This window comes from Ascidia mentula, chromosome 1, assembly GCF_947561715.1.
Source record: "Ascidia mentula chromosome 1, kaAscMent1.1, whole genome shotgun sequence".
In the NCBI taxonomy this organism is placed as follows: domain Eukaryota; kingdom Metazoa; phylum Chordata; class Ascidiacea; order Phlebobranchia; family Ascidiidae; genus Ascidia; species Ascidia mentula.
Window position 1 is genome coordinate 10,495,071 of NC_138566.1, and position 14,745 is coordinate 10,509,815.

The 14,745-nt window shown below is 35.7% G+C and overlaps 3 protein-coding genes across 7 annotated transcripts; 2 read left to right on the forward strand and 1 right to left on the reverse strand.

Annotated features, from left to right (window-relative positions):
* Positions 1 to 756: 756 nt before the first annotated feature.
* On the forward strand, positions 757 to 3,953 carry LOC145891736 (heparan sulfate 2-O-sulfotransferase 1-like). 2 transcript variants are annotated; one of them, XM_082981951.1, is made up of 8 exons: positions 757 to 819; positions 935 to 1,063; positions 1,303 to 1,358; positions 1,425 to 1,574; positions 1,867 to 2,088; positions 2,153 to 2,250; positions 2,416 to 2,573; positions 2,892 to 3,953. In XM_082981951.1, exons 2-8 carry the CDS (start codon positions 946 to 948, stop codon positions 3,125 to 3,127), a joined length of 1,038 nt encoding a protein of 345 aa, XP_082838077.1. In that variant the 5' UTR covers positions 757 to 819; positions 935 to 945; the 3' UTR covers positions 3,128 to 3,953. The 2 variants fall into 2 exon arrangements, with proteins under 2 accessions (XP_082838077.1, XP_082838078.1); XM_082981952.1 differs by having other exon boundaries at positions 786 to 809.
* Positions 3,954 to 4,302: 349 nt separating this feature from the next.
* Positions 4,303 to 8,246, reverse strand: LOC145891690 (kelch-like protein 23). Of its 4 annotated transcripts, none has more exons than XM_082981948.1 (13): positions 8,230 to 8,246; positions 7,926 to 8,008; positions 7,741 to 7,864; positions 7,514 to 7,667; positions 7,237 to 7,454; positions 6,896 to 7,042; positions 6,751 to 6,832; positions 6,590 to 6,681; positions 6,001 to 6,187; positions 5,455 to 5,595; positions 5,197 to 5,349; positions 4,926 to 5,076; positions 4,303 to 4,681 (listed from the first exon to the last, which is right to left on the reverse strand). In XM_082981948.1, exons 1-13 carry the CDS (start codon positions 8,236 to 8,238, stop codon positions 4,573 to 4,575), a joined length of 1,650 nt encoding a protein of 549 aa, XP_082838074.1. In that variant the 5' UTR covers positions 8,239 to 8,246; the 3' UTR covers positions 4,303 to 4,572. The 4 variants fall into 4 exon arrangements, with proteins under 4 accessions (XP_082838074.1, XP_082838075.1, XP_082838073.1 ...); XM_082981949.1 differs by lacking the exon at positions 8,230 to 8,246 and adding an exon at positions 8,167 to 8,185; XM_082981947.1 differs by lacking the exon at positions 8,230 to 8,246 and having other exon boundaries at positions 7,926 to 8,221.
* A 581-nt stretch (positions 8,247 to 8,827) lies between these two features.
* Positions 8,828 to 11,369, forward strand: LOC145900776 (pre-mRNA-splicing factor ISY1 homolog). Its single transcript, XM_082988883.1, has 8 exons — positions 8,828 to 8,961; positions 9,028 to 9,050; positions 9,229 to 9,408; positions 9,532 to 9,687; positions 9,767 to 9,822; positions 10,251 to 10,373; positions 10,509 to 10,627; positions 10,782 to 11,369. The coding sequence occupies exons 1-8, from the start codon at positions 8,959 to 8,961 to the stop codon at positions 10,959 to 10,961; spliced, it is 840 nt and encodes a 279-aa protein (XP_082845009.1). The 5' UTR covers positions 8,828 to 8,958; the 3' UTR covers positions 10,962 to 11,369.
* The last annotated feature ends 3,376 nt before the right edge of the window (positions 11,370 to 14,745 follow it).

The following is a 14,745-nucleotide window of genomic DNA, read 5'->3' on the forward strand; positions in this document are numbered from 1 at the left end:
AACGCTATTGTAATGTGATCTACATGTTCTAAGCCTATTCTACACCAATTTTTATAAAATCCTATGGCCCGGAACATCATTAAATTAGCACTTGTATGCAGCGCCGAAAATACGCGATCGCTGGGATTCACACAGCGTGACCGCAGTCAAACCCATTTCGTTGCGATATACTTTATAGGTGTTCAAAAAACGCTTTTGTAATGTGATCTACATGTTCTGAGCCTATTCTACACCAATTTTTAAAAAATCCTATGGCCCGGAACATCATTAAATTGGCACTTGTATGCAGCGCCGAAAATACGTGATCGCTGGGATTCACACAGCGTGACCGCAGTCAAACCCATTTCGTTGCGATATACTTTATAGGTGTTCAAAAAACGCTATTGTAATGTGATCTACATGTTCTGAGCCTATTCTACACCAATTTTTGAAAAATCCTATGGCCCGGAACATCATTAAATTGGCACTTGTATGCAGCGCCGAAAATACGCGAATGCTGGGATTCACACAGCGACACCGCAGTCAAACCCATTTCGTTGTTATATACTTTATAGGTGTTCAAAAATTGCAATTTTAAAGTGTAGATATTGTTTTGCAAATATTGGACACCTTGCTGATTGAAATGTTTGTTATTACAACTAATTTTTGTTTTTTTCGTGAGTTAATGCTTATTTTGTGTGAACACAATTGTTTGAAGCCGTGTTCATTCATGCGTGAAATAATTTCGGTTTTAACCAAATTTCATTTCGCCGAAATGACGGTGGTCATTCCTGCTTGGAGTTAAACAAAGGTTTTGAACTAGACCCAAGGTTTGGCGTGGTATGTTTTTACGTTTAATTTCTTTTAAGTCTTTAGTTAATTTTCCTCAATGGGTCATAGAGTGTGAACCTTGGAGTGCACAATGTATGTTTGATGTGTGCTTAAACTTTCACAGGGTTTCCGATCATGGGTCCAATCAGATTACTCAAATCAAACAAACACCTGTCGCTGGTGTTAGGAGCAATCGTTTTCGTTTTCCTGTTTGTTGAATGGCAATTTTCCACGCTACAAACTCAGAAAACAGGTTACACACAACATTCCAAATTTTCTGAATATTTTCTTGTCATGTTTTTAATGTGTGTTTTTATGGTAAACTTGAATGTATGCATATGCTTTGCTAATAAACTTTGGCTTTAAGTGTATAAGAATTGTATGAAAATATCCCAAAGTTGTAGAAGTTTATTCAACCTGATGACTGATTAAATTTATATTTATTGCTCATACATGTTGTTGTAAATAATTTGCAATGCTCTTTCTTTTTAGATTTAATTGTGAAAAATGATGCTTCTGCTGTAATTGCACATGAAGCCACTAAACAGGTTGGTTAAGTTTTACTTGGACTGGATCTTCTTATAACAATCATTGGTATTGTTTGTTTTTCAAAGTTTCTTCCTGTTGTGCTTTACAACCGAATTCCAAAAAGTGGCAGCACAACTTTTACCCACCTTCTCTATGATGTGGCAAAGTTGAATCAAATTTATGTGTTACACATAAACACCAGTGGCAATAGTTTGAAAATCTCCCTTTCTGATCAAGTAAGATGTAGCCTATATACTTGCTGCTCTGATGTTTGTTTGGATTTTGAATGTGTTTTATCTATTAAACCTTGTTCGTTCAAACCAAAGACATTGACATTTACACGTTTAATGCATCCGTTCCTCATTGATTAGCAAAGAAATGATTCGTTTCTGCTCATTTTCTATAGACCACCAAGATTTTTTGTCCATCATTGTGTTGCAAGTGGTCAAGTCAAGAATGCTGTGTTTAAAAAAGTCTAAAATGTGCAAATACCATGAACAACTTGAATTGGATGTGTGTGTTTTATAGATATCCCTAGCATGGAACATGACCCACTGGGATGCCATGAAACCTGCTTTTTACCACGGCCACTTCTGCTACTATTCTTTTAGTCGCTTTGGTCTGCAAAATCCCTATTACATTAACATGCTTCGTGAACCACTGGATCGTCTGGTATCCCATTATTACTTCCTTCGTTATGGAGACGACTACAGAAAGGGCTTGAAGAGGATGCGACAAGGGGATACCACAGTATGGATATTTAAAATATGTGTTAATGATGTTTTGACCGATTTAATGAGTGGTCTCTTCATAGACATTCGATGAATGTTTGGACCAAGGTGGACGTGAGTGCCAACCAAAACAATTGTGGCTACAGATACCCTTGTTATGTGGACAAACAGCTGAATGCTGGTAAAATAAAAGTTTGGGATGACATGTTTCAGATTAAAATCTATGACTAGGTTAAATATAAAACTGTGAAAAGAATACATGACATTTGTTTGTTGCAATTGAAGTATACGAAGGTTTTTTTTTGACTTCATTATTTCTGAAGATTAATAATATAACACACCTCAGGAAAATTGGAAGCACTTGGGCTCTGGAGGAAGCCAAACACAATGTGATGTCAAGTTACACACTGGTTGGTGTAACAGAAAGAATGGATGAATTTGTGGATGTTCTAGAAAAAATATTACCTCAAATGTTTCATGGCATAGCAGATAAATATAAAGAAGGTATTTGCACTGAAGAGCAATTTCTTGACCGTTGTATCAAATGACCTTATGGTTTATTCTGAAGTTACAGTTTCAGGATACAATATACCTTATCAGTATTTTAATTAGTATGCAGATTAATAGGATAAATTGTGTAAGCTGCATACAGATGGCCACTGTTTCTACTTATAAGGTGTCATCAGTGCAGTTGGTGTGACTATCAGATGACTTTGCTGATCAAACGGTCAAGCAAAGACTTCTATAATAATTACACAAAGTTTCGCAAAATTTATTTTCCAGTCATTTTGATAAAAGTAAAAAAATTATGATTCTTTGCAGGTACGCAATCGCACATAAGAAAAACTTTACACAAAGAGCCCTTGTCAGAAAAATCCTTGGCGCATATGAAAAACAGCAAGATTTACAAGATGGAGCGGGAGTTGTATGACTTCACTGTAAAACATTTTGATTACTTGAAGAAGCAGCTAAGTGACTCCAATGGCAAACTTTTTCCAACAGGAAAACGCTTCCGATACGAGAAGGTTTATGGTCCGAAGGGTGCCATAATAAAGTAAACAATAAAAATTCAGTGCATAATTACCCAAAAAGGTGTTATTTTTTCTTTGTGTGAAAAATGTCGGTTGCCTAAATCTTTGCTACAATTTCTGGTTGAAAAGCTTTGGTACAACAAAATTAACTCCCCATATCAAAGTTGCATTATACTGTCATAAGAGAAAACTGGAAACTGCTTTTTTTTGTCTTGGTGCTTTGGGGTATCAATTTTTTTATGTATTTTGCATTATTGCTAACTGCTGTCCACTGAAAATATGGTTGGGTAAGTTTAAGTCCATTAAACTTCTTAACAAAATTAAAAAATAAGGTTTCTAGTATGTATTTGTAAACTTTTACTTTGTCTTTTGATTGTAATGCGTATTCATTTTTTTAAGTATGTTGTGTCTGTTTTACATGTGCACTACATGGTTATTATTTTTGTTTTGCCAGTATCTGGTGGATAGTTGTTTATCTGTGTATATTTCCTATGAGCACAACAACTTGTTATAGTTGACAGTTGGTAAATTCATGTGAAAGCGAATAGGGTGAAGGTTCTTCTCAAACTAAACATGGCAGCTTGTTTATTAAGATGACTGATAACTATTCAAATCTAATGATGAGAAGCTGGATACTTTTGCTTTTTGTATTTAGGCTCCCTATCAAGGTATTGCATTTAAGAATAGATACCATGTGTTTTATCGAAACCCTGCCTTCCATATCGTTGCACTTTTGGCATGCACCATGATTCATTTTTTTTATAAACAAGTTTTCATAAAATTGTGATCATTTTTATGGGTTGCAAAAAGAGTAAGGCAATGTCATACTAAATACAACACCATTTCAATTTGCCATGTCCGTCTCTGGTTTATGCCTATAAATACAACACATAACTGTACTAGTTTCACCACTCCCACAGACTCGTATGTTTGGTTACCATGGTCCTGTGAAGTTGATCAGTCACTGTAGTAAAATTACTGTACACAAATTATTTTAAAATCAAAGGACTGTCAAACACAAAGGGTTTCAGAAATTTTTGATTAATTGAATGGGGGTCTTAAAGAAAAAGTTTGGGAAGACTCGGTGTAAGGTGTTGCAGTATAGAGCTAAGTCAAACATGCATCACAACCTTAATATTTTATGGTCCAGTTTAGGTTTCTCATAAAAATATACTACTGATTTGTGCAAAAATGAAACACCACAATATACACTTTGTGTAATTACTTCATGAAAAAACTGTTAGTGCACAGACTGAAGAATTGAAACAGCCTTCGCTACAAATACATACATTAAAATCAAAATGTGCAACCGTGTACGCATAATTAAGACAATAAAAAATCAAGTGTTTCACACAATTTACTGATAATGTTAATTAAAATAAACTGGCACCATTTATTTCTCATAAGTGTTGCTATGCAACATACTTAATAAAAAAATAATCATATTTTAGCCACTGCAGATAATAAGTAATTTAAACAGATAGGACAGTGTGTCCACAGATAGGTACGTCCAAATCAAAAGATGATGTCCATGAATCAAGTGTTGGATCATAAACCTCCACACAACTTAACGGTTGTGATCTGCATTATTTGTTAGTACTTAAAATATCTCTCAATAGAACAAAAAAAAATGACAACCTGAAAAATTGTTTTACAATGCAATGTTGTCACAACATGTTTAACAAGTTGCAAACAACATGTTTATCAAAAAAAATGCCATACCGGGATATGAGCCCAAGTAACTTTAAACACCTTTTTATTTAAGTAAGGTGCCTTTGCTGACAAAATTGCAGAAAATCTCTGATAAAATTGATCTGATGCTTACCCAAAAAGATCCTTGCTTCCACCAACGACATAAATATTTTTACCCAAAACACATGCTCCTGCATTGCATCGGACAGTCTTCATTGATTTGACTTTTCTCCATTTCGCAGCCACAGGACAATAGCACTCCACTGTTGATTTGCCCCACCCACCTACATGCAAAAAATGTACAACAATCATGTTCTAGTGTCCAACAATTTTTTTTAATATAACTGCAGCTTTTTGGTCATGTGCACCATTGTGGGAATTATAAACAAGAAGTAGAGATTCACCAATCGCATATATCTTTTCATCAAATTCAATGCACACCACTTGGGACCTTCCTTCATTTAGTTTTGGCATCAAGCTCCATTTTTCTGTTCTTACATCCGTTTGTTCACAGGACTTCCCATCTCCATCAGAACCACCAATACAGTAAATTGAATCTGTTTAAGTTTGCATACCGTTGCTTTTATATGCACATTTTGTGCAAGTTATAAAAACACAAAAATATTTGACATACAAATGCAAGCAAATGAACTGCCACCTACTGCCAATTGAGCACATGCCGTGTCCCATGCGCTTATGTATCATATTACCAACTTCCTTCCACATGTTTCTATAAGTTCCGAATACTTCACACATCGAAAGTTTTCCACTGTTGTTAACTCCTCCAGAAACATAAATATTGTCTAAAAGTGAAAATAACTTATATTTTTAACCTGGAAATAAATGTTTCATATAGTTAAATATGAACAGGGGGACAAGACTCATTGTGGAATCACACTATACATTAATAATTATTTATTTTCAATTTTAGAAATGCACACTGCAATAAAAAGAAATATAGTGTTCAAAATTGACTATCAGTTTTATTTATTTGAGTTTGGAAATTAGATGTGGCAAGAGCAATAAAATTCCTGATTGTGCCATCAGGCCAAATCAACTAACTAGGCTGCAGCTAAAATATGTCAAAATAAAACAAACAATTTGCCATCAAGCACATACAAGTATTTAAATTACACTGCGTAAAAAACCCTGCAAACAGACTGCACACTATTTTCTATATTCTCAAAATGTCATTATGTAGTACGTACCACCGACAACAGCAGATGCAGGAAAATTACGGGGAACTGACATATGAGGTTGTATCGTCCACTTGTCATTTTTTTCAAGGTCAAGCTTTTCACAAGAACTCAGTGCTGAAAAATTTGAGCCACCAATCACAAAAACATTCCTTCCAACTAAAGCTGATGTTGGCCAACGTCTTTCATCATTTAGTTTCTGATAAACCAGAAAAAATACTTCCTGAGCTGCAGACAGTGTATACTGTTTTGATTTAATAGGTCTCATCAGTGACTGAGGACATTGTTGGCAGATTTTCTGTCAGGTTATTGTTGTTATTTTGAAATAAAACTATTTGAAAATAAAACTACTTAAAATGAAACTAAAGAATAAGACAAACATTCAAATCTACAATAAAATCAAAGCTCTTTTGGCAAAATCAAAATCAGTTTGTAGCGGATTATTCCTGGTAGCGTCAGCAACAAATAATTCAAGTCTACAAACCATTCTTTATGCAAGTTTGGCCAATTTTTTATAATTTCTAAAATTTAGATGTAGAGTCAATTTATTTCTTTTGGGAATATTTCTATACTGTAATGTGGACATCATTGGATTTCATACTTGCAACTGCTTCACTTTTCTGGTATTTACATCATGTTTTGTACAGTCTCTCTCAGAATTCTCTCCTCCAATTATTAAGAAGTTGCTAAACTCTAGCAGTGAAAAGTTACATTGACGGAAGCAATTTTCAACAAATTGCAGTTTGTACCTTCTTCACTTACCTATGCTAGGAACAGATTTAACTCTGTTGAGTGCAGAATCCATTACAGCATTGCTGCATTCCAGATGATTTCTTACCAGTTTCTTTACAAAATATAACAGACAATTGTATTTCCATTTGTTATTCTGCTGTATGTGTGAACCAACCTCATTCTTAATGGTTGATGTAAGAAATTCAGTTGACATACAAGTAAGATCAAGTTGTGAAAAGAGATCAACAAAAAGTTCCTCCCGGCTTGATTGGTTGTGGTTAATCCACTCAACTACACCATTAAATGCTGCATGTTCGACACCCTAAAACATATTTCATCGATGCTTGTTTTCTTTGGTTTGGCATAGGATTAAGAAAACAAGAAAATGATTACTGTTCTGCTAAAAGTTGATGCCAGCAAGCTTGGTCATCATAAAATTAAAAAAATGCAAATAATTAACCTAACAAACACATTAAAGTAGAGAAATATACATAGTGGAAACCATTTCATTCTCACAGTCAATTTTCTTTCCTTCAGGATTGCTTTCATATCTTCAACATCTAGTTTCATAAAATCACTGTGTTGCACGACTGTTGCAAAATCACCATTGATTATTTCATTTGCTTTGTTTTCTACTTCAGACAGATTATATCGGCGAGCATATGCACGCAAACTCAAGCAGTTGTCAGCAGTTAGAATATCGATAATGAATAGGTTGCAATATTGCTTTAAACCTAAAACAAAACATAAAAAAAGAGGGGCATTTCAAAGGTTTACCAATTAATACACATACAATTTAGTTGTGTATATTCTGCATCTTCCAAAATATCCAGTACATTTTCTTCTGTGATTTCAATGTCACCAGTGTAAATATAATCTATAACATTGCCTAATCTTTCTGATGGTATATTTTCAAGATCAATTAAACCAGCATATTTTTCCTTCATCTGGAACACAACACTAAAACATTGAGACATATGTATATACCAGGTTAAACACTTATTAAACATGTAGGCATACCTCCACATCAAACAGCGCCCCAAAAAAGCTGGATATTGACCCAACAACATTATCATGGACTGGATAATTATTTCCTTCTGAGCAAAGAATCTTGTTGCAAAATCGTTTTGGTCCCTTTCTGTCTCTGGTTTAAACATTTAAAGTAAGGCAGACTCCCAAATCAACCAAAAACTCAAAGTACACACAAGTTTAGATAGTCAATGACTTTTTTCTTGTGCAACCTTTTTTCTTCTGCAGTTGGTCTCATTGTGAAGTTTGTGTGTAAAACCTCAATAAAGAAAAACATATGTAAAATAAAATAACAGAATCATCTCATGTACACAGTGGAAATGGTAAGTTTGAATAATATGGTAAAGCAAAAACCAAACGCCCATTAAAAACGTTCGGAATTGTATAATTCTAGATAACCATGTTGTTTTGGTTTACTTGCTAATTCAATGTTCTTTCTATACATTCGCCAATTGTAAACAACCATTTTTGAGGAACTACCTTGCACATTTCGAAAGTAGCAAGACAAAAGAGAAGGTTTACCTTTAGGTAGTTTCCCAAAATTATGTGCAACGTTATGGTTGACTGATATTGTAACTTAATTTCTGGGCGCAAATTCACGTAATTTTAAGTAATTGGTTGCTGGAATTTTTTATGCAATTTGTTTGAAGTTTATCTAAATTAAAAAAATAATTGATGTGTCGTTACACGCAAAAAAAGTTCCACAGATAGTATTTTCTTGAAGCATTATTTCTTCATAGAGTAATAACTTTTGTGGGACTGCTTATAAAACCCAGGCAAGGTTAACTGATTAACTGATCTTAAATCCGTGATCGTTTTTTTTTACTAAATACCACCACCCTTGAGTGATCCTGTGTTACTCTGCTTTTGCCTTTCCACTATCATCGATTTTACCTTTGATCGACCAATAATTCCTATCACACAGAATTCAAACAGTTTTAATTGACACTTTGTAAATGTTAAAAACACTTAATTGCGGCAAGGCTGTTTGTGTGATTTAACCGACAAATAGCATTAAATTTGCAATCAATAGGCCGTAAAAAAATAATTGTAATACTGTCAAATATTGTGCGTATAAGTTTTTCAGCCAATGTGTTTTCAAAGTTGGGATTCTCGCGTTGCTTTGACGTTTACGAAGAAATTGTGATAATTAAGGAGATCTGTTTTTTGTAGTCTGCTGAATATAACAGATTAACCACCTAGTCCAAAATGGTAAGTTTGTCATGCGTTTTGTTGACTCAATTGGTTTTAAATTATTTCAATAATTTGTATTTTCAGGCAAGAAGTGCGGAGAAAGCTGTGTAAGTTTATTTTTTTTTATTTGAATGTTACATTTTGTTTGGCAATTATATTAAATAATAATGAATATACTGTGGCAGTACATGTCTCATAAAAAACTATTGAACACTTAATACAAACATTATTTGTCAAATTGAATATATTGTGCATATCCATGTCATCTGTGGGGTGCATTTGCAGAACTGCGTTGGCTCGTTTTCGGAAAATGAAATTGGAAGAAGGCAAGTTTGTCGAAAGAAGGCCTTACCTTGCTACTCACTGCAATAATTTGAGAAAATGTGAAAAATGGAGAAGACAAATCATTGGGGAAATTTCGCGCAAAGTTTCACAAATACAAAACGCTGGCTTACCAGACTTTCAGTAAGTTATATATATATTTTTTTAATGATTTGAAGTTTAGCTAAAAGCAAAATGAAACTGGTTGTTTCTGACACAATGGAACAGTGGCCTGCTATACTCATCATTGTAATGGTGTTTTTTTAGATTACGAGATTTAAATGATGAAATTAACAAACTGATGAGAGAAAAGCTTCATTGGGAAGAAAGGATAGTTGAGCTTGGTGGTCCTAACTATAAGAAAATAGGACCGAAGATGCTTGATCATGATGGAAAAGAAGTGCCTGGCAACAGAGGCTACAAGTAATTTTGTCACTGTATCATAAAAATTGATAATTGCATGTATTGGAAAAATATGGATTATAATGCATGTATTTCACAGATATTTTGGGGCTGCCAAAGACTTGCCAGGAGTGCGAGAGTTGTTTCAGAAAGATGGTGAGGAATTTTGATGTTATATTTTAGTAATTGCTGGTGCACTGTTTTGGACAGACTGACGTTTAAAAACATAATTCATGTGAGCTTCCATGAGAAGATCAAAAATTTTGCAAAAGGTCGTGCTCGTAAGGTTTTTTAACAGTCAGTTTGTCCAAAACAGTGCACCAGCAATTACTGAAACTTATAGACCTGATACTGACATGGCGAATTGAAGAAATTCAATTATATATGTTATATTTGTAACACATGTGTAAACCTAGTTTAATAGGCGCATCAGCAGTATATATATATATATATATATATATATATATATATATAGATGTAGATAGTGTGTCTACAGAGACTATATAGCAACACAACCAATGAAACACAACACAAAACACCTTGCTGTTTGTGTAATAATGCTTGACATTTTTTGTTTGTTTAAGCACCAACGAAAACACAGAAAACAAGGGGGCAGTTGATGAAATTCATCGATGCAGATTATTATGGATATAGAGATGAGGATGATGGAGTGATTGTTCCTCTTGAATCTGAACTGGAAGAAACTGGTTGGTGACTTTGTAATATAATGTATATGATACTTCTGACACAGTTTACCAAAATGTGTATCTGATTGACAAGATGTACTGTTTCAGGGTATTTTTGAATTCATTTCCATTAAATCAAACTTACTTTTATATCAGTGATTGCGGAAGCAGTCAGGGCTTGGAAGGAAGCAGAACTTGAGAAAGAAGATGAGGACACTGATATATACAGTAATGTAAAAACTGAAATTACTGAGGATGGGGAAGAATTGTTTCAGGTTGGTTTCAGTCGATTGGTAGTGATGTGTTTTTGTTAAGCATTTTTACACAGTTGTTCCTGTATTTTCGAACATGCTGTTTGAAATTAACATTAGATAGCACCAACTTACAACAATTTGGTATGCTTTAAACTAGCTTTTTTGATTTTAATAGTTCCGCGAGGTCGAGACCCAAGAAGGCGCCCGTCCATTTGTGGCCCATGTTGACGTCCCGTCGCAACAAGAAGTGGAGGACGCGTTGCTAAGGCGCAAGAAGCGAGAGTTGCTCGAACAATACGCTAGCGAGTCCTTGCAGGCACAAAGCGCCGAAGCGAAAACCTTGATGGGATTGTGATGGCGGTCGAAGGCGTGTTCGTTTAACTTTTCAAGGCGATCCTCTCGCAGTTGTGCGAGAATATGGAGGAACACGGGGAGTTTGACCACATCTGGCCATACGAAGACTTTTGTATACGCTTTCGCAAATATCTATGTGATACTTTGTGCTGTTGACGGCTATTTGTTTGGAAAAAATAGCCGTTAAAATATCTTGTACATATTGAAGCGCATGTGATGACTCGTCTTTGTTTAGTGCGATGCTACTTTTTCCTGCCAATTTGGTTTTGATAGAAATCATTTCGATACTTTTTTCGCAAAACCCATAATTTTCTGTGTTTCTTTCAGTGGACCGGTTCGGAACCATCAGTAGGGACACGTTAGTTAAGGTTCTCGTACGGCCTATTTTAAATAAAAATCTTCACTAGAATTAGTTCAACTGCTTGCACCACAAGCACAAATACCGGCTGTGTATAATTCGGTCTTGCGTTCGTATCCCTGGGCTCGTAAATAATTAAGAGACAGCAATAGGTGGACGTAAGTCATTAATATGCATTTAAAGGTGACTGCAAAAGGCAAGTTAATTTCGCAGAGATTTAAAAGTTAGATGTGAGTTATTTCAAAGGGCACTAGCGCAACGGATAACCCATTAGTCGTGCTATAGAAGTAATAACAAAAGACATGGGTACGTGTTAGTCATTTTCTGTACAGGTGAAGCTAATGCGCAAGTTTAAATATAATTCCTACTTTGTTTAAAATACTGACATAAAACAAATCGAAACGAACACAAATTTTCGTTTTACGAATCGCAACGAGGGAATCCTCAGAAATTAAATAGCATCAATAACTGTTGCCTTGGTGATATCGCGCCTCAAATATATATTATCAAGACAAGGTACAACTTATGGCGCCATTAGCGAAAGACTAACCATAAACTTCAGGGTGTGACATAAAATAACAAAGATCACATAGAATGTTGACAAGGTCGACCTGATTTGTGCTGGTGTCACTGTGGGTGCGAAACCAGTTTTAATCACCTCAAAGCCTGGCACTAATTGGCAGGTAGTAGATGTCTAGGGGTTGAAAATGAACAGTAATGTGGTTCCACATATTGATCCAAAAATACAGCAAACAAAGCAACCTGTTTGCAGTTATCTTAAAATTTACATTTCCGTGCGCAAAATGTAATCGTTGCTTGCAATATTGTATTTGAATGTGATGATTGTAATTTTTTCAAGAGCAACCTCAATAAACACGCTCCTTAAGCGGAAAACTCGCTCTAATAGTTTTTAAACATACCTTGTTTAACCTCCAGTTTTCACAGCTCTTTATATTACTCCGTATATACATGTTTTATCTCATGCAACCAGTTTTGCGTAAGACAGCATCTGATGTGAGAGATACAAAAAAAATAGATGAATTCATTACATTTGGGTAGAGTCAGAAGACCTATTCAGAAACGTCGAAATATTCTTTGCACCCTTTGTTGGTTTGTGTTACAGAACAATAGGTCGATTTATACCTAACAGGTTAGTTCTTGGAAGCGAATTTACGTGAATTTCATACAAATTAGCGTTGGGATCAAGCATGTCGCTAAGGGCAATGGGTTGCGCAATTAATCCCAACACGAGCACTGATTACTGCAGTACATGGTCTCTGCGGACCTTGTTAGACAAGATTGATTGGGTCTGGCGACGAACTGAATTCAAAAGCAATGGCACCAGATTATGCGTTAAATTGGAGTCGACTGGTTCCTACGCAAATATTTCAGCGATCGCGTGCTGACGAAAGGAAAACTGGCAAGAGTGCTACGCCAATAAAGGGTGTGTAGAAATTATGCAGCTAAAGCAGATTTGTTGATAAAGAGGTTTTAGGCCCTTATTAAACTTTATTGTTTGAAACATCTGCCTGAAAATAGTTAAAACAAGTTGTTGATCGGTTGTGTTAATTTTTTTGTTTCTGACTTCGCGTACACGATGGGTCTGACGTCGCAGTGATGCAGGTAAAGATTGTCCGTAAATGCATTGGTTTAGATAGGAGTTCTTCAATACAACGCGTACAGCGCATCTTAAAAACATAAGGCAAGAAAATTTTACGTTTAGGCAAAGCAGAAATTTTCAAAAAATATAAGTATCCTGCACCAAAAGGAAATTAGGCAAAGAAAAATGTCTGGAATTAACGGCAACTAGCGCGTCTGGGAGCTGCTTGGATTTGGTGTTCACGACACTTTCTGCTTTGCCTAAACGTGATTTTTTTTAAGAGTTACCGCCGCGCTACACGCGTTTTATTGAAAAACTCTTGTCCAAACCAATGCATTTTCAGCCAATCTTTACCTGTAGCACTGTAACGTCAGGTTCATGTGATTGTTCATGCGAAGTCGGGACCTTCATGTCCATCAAGTTTAGACAATTTGTAGTGCTCCTTATGTTGAATGTTAAATATAGATTTTCGAATCACCTCACACTAGACATGGTTGTTGGTATCTTATCTTATCTGATGTCATATGACGTTCACCTTTGATTTTTCGAACCTTGCACTAATAGCTCTGTGACAAATAAGTTTTTGATTGAAAAGTGACATTTTTTATCCATTTAAACAATTTTCCGACTGAATTTCATTGTTGTATAATGGCGCCCACAGGATTTTCGTGTTGTAGTTAATACAGGCCACGCGTTTGTTTGCGCTTGACACTAGAAATGCATTAGGGTCGGTAGAATTTCTACCGTATAAAGGAAAAGTCGTCGGCCTCATATTGCGCCCCTTTTAGTCGTTTTAAAGCTTATCACGCTCTCAGAAGACTTCAAACGATAACCTTTGACGCGCGCAATGACAATATACATGAAACGATTTTGTTTAGTCTGAGGATATTGTCCAGATTCAAGGCAGCCCCGGACTGCAAGTTTTAATGCATTACCAAAATGGGACTTTAAAGGTTCCCTCATCGTTAAACCTTGCGAAAACGTCATGTTTATCCAAGCTAATACAATTACATCGACCCAACGCTGGCTATCAGGGAGTCGTTATGTTTGTCGAAGCCAATGTCGCTCTAGTCGATAAAATCAAAATGTGCTATCGCCAGGACACGCTGAAACCCACAGATTGCACAAAAGGGTTGTTAAGGGACCCTAAATTGCAGCGAAGCAAAATTACAGAATTGGTTGCATTCGACCATACTGGGAAATTAAAGGTAAATCGTTTGGACGTGTTCGGTAGCATTTGTGACTGCACTGGAAAAGCCTTTGGTTACGTTTAAAGCATGTGCAATTTTACAAAAACGTAAAAAAACTGAATGTAAGTTGTTTGTTTAACGTTTTCTATTATTTTAACAATAGTTTAAGAGAAAAAGTGTCAAGCGACTTTAACAGAACAAAACTTTACCAACACGACGAAGGAGCTTCTGCTTTTTTTTCATTTTAAGATGGTGTTTTAGTATGGAACGCGAAAGTTAAATTGGGCAAGTACCAGACCAATTGGTTTGACGTGGAATATCTCCGCTGCTCGGTAACAATAATTAAGACTGTTATGAGCGGTTTCCAATGGCACTTCCCCGGTAACTTAACCGTCGCTGAGGGGCTATTGTGCTGTGCTGTTGGAAATTGAATTCCATGACACCGCACGTTACCAAGCTTAAATAGCCCAAGTTATTTGTTATCGCAGCTTTCGAGCGTCTGCCAGTTAAGACATGCCACAACATAAGAGTCTAGAAGTGCGTACCCCTTGCACTTGAAGTTGACGCATGTTCTTAACTTGCTTGCAGGTGCAGATAAGAACATTCCCCGGGCACCAAAGCCTGGGATCGTGTACGA

Excerpts from the sequence above, each read along its gene's own strand:
- LOC145891690 (XM_082981947.1), bottom strand. The coding sequence starts at position 8,026 with ATGTTTTTCTTTATTGAGGTTTTACACACAAACTTCACAATGAGACCA. Across the intron at positions 7,455-7,513 it reads AGAATATACACAACTAAATT|GTTTAAAGCAATATTGCAAC; the intron begins GTATGTGTATTA and ends GTTTTGTTTTAG. Across the intron at positions 5,350-5,454 it reads CGGCATGTGCTCAATTGGCA|ATTCAATTTACTGTATTGGT; the intron begins GTAGGTGGCAGT and ends AAACTTAAACAG.
- LOC145900776 (XM_082988883.1), top strand. Across the intron at positions 9,823-10,250 it reads AGAGTTGTTTCAGAAAGATG|CACCAACGAAAACACAGAAA; the intron begins GTGAGGAATTTT and ends TGTTTGTTTAAG. Across the intron at positions 10,374-10,508 it reads ATCTGAACTGGAAGAAACTG|TGATTGCGGAAGCAGTCAGG; the intron begins GTTGGTGACTTT and ends CTTTTATATCAG.
- LOC145891736 (XM_082981951.1), top strand. The coding sequence starts at position 946 with ATGGGTCCAATCAGATTACTCAAATCAAACAAACACCTGTCGCTGGTG. Across the intron at positions 1,064-1,302 it reads GCTACAAACTCAGAAAACAG|ATTTAATTGTGAAAAATGAT; the intron begins GTTACACACAAC and ends CTTTCTTTTTAG. Across the intron at positions 1,575-1,866 it reads AAATCTCCCTTTCTGATCAA|ATATCCCTAGCATGGAACAT; the intron begins GTAAGATGTAGC and ends TGTGTTTTATAG.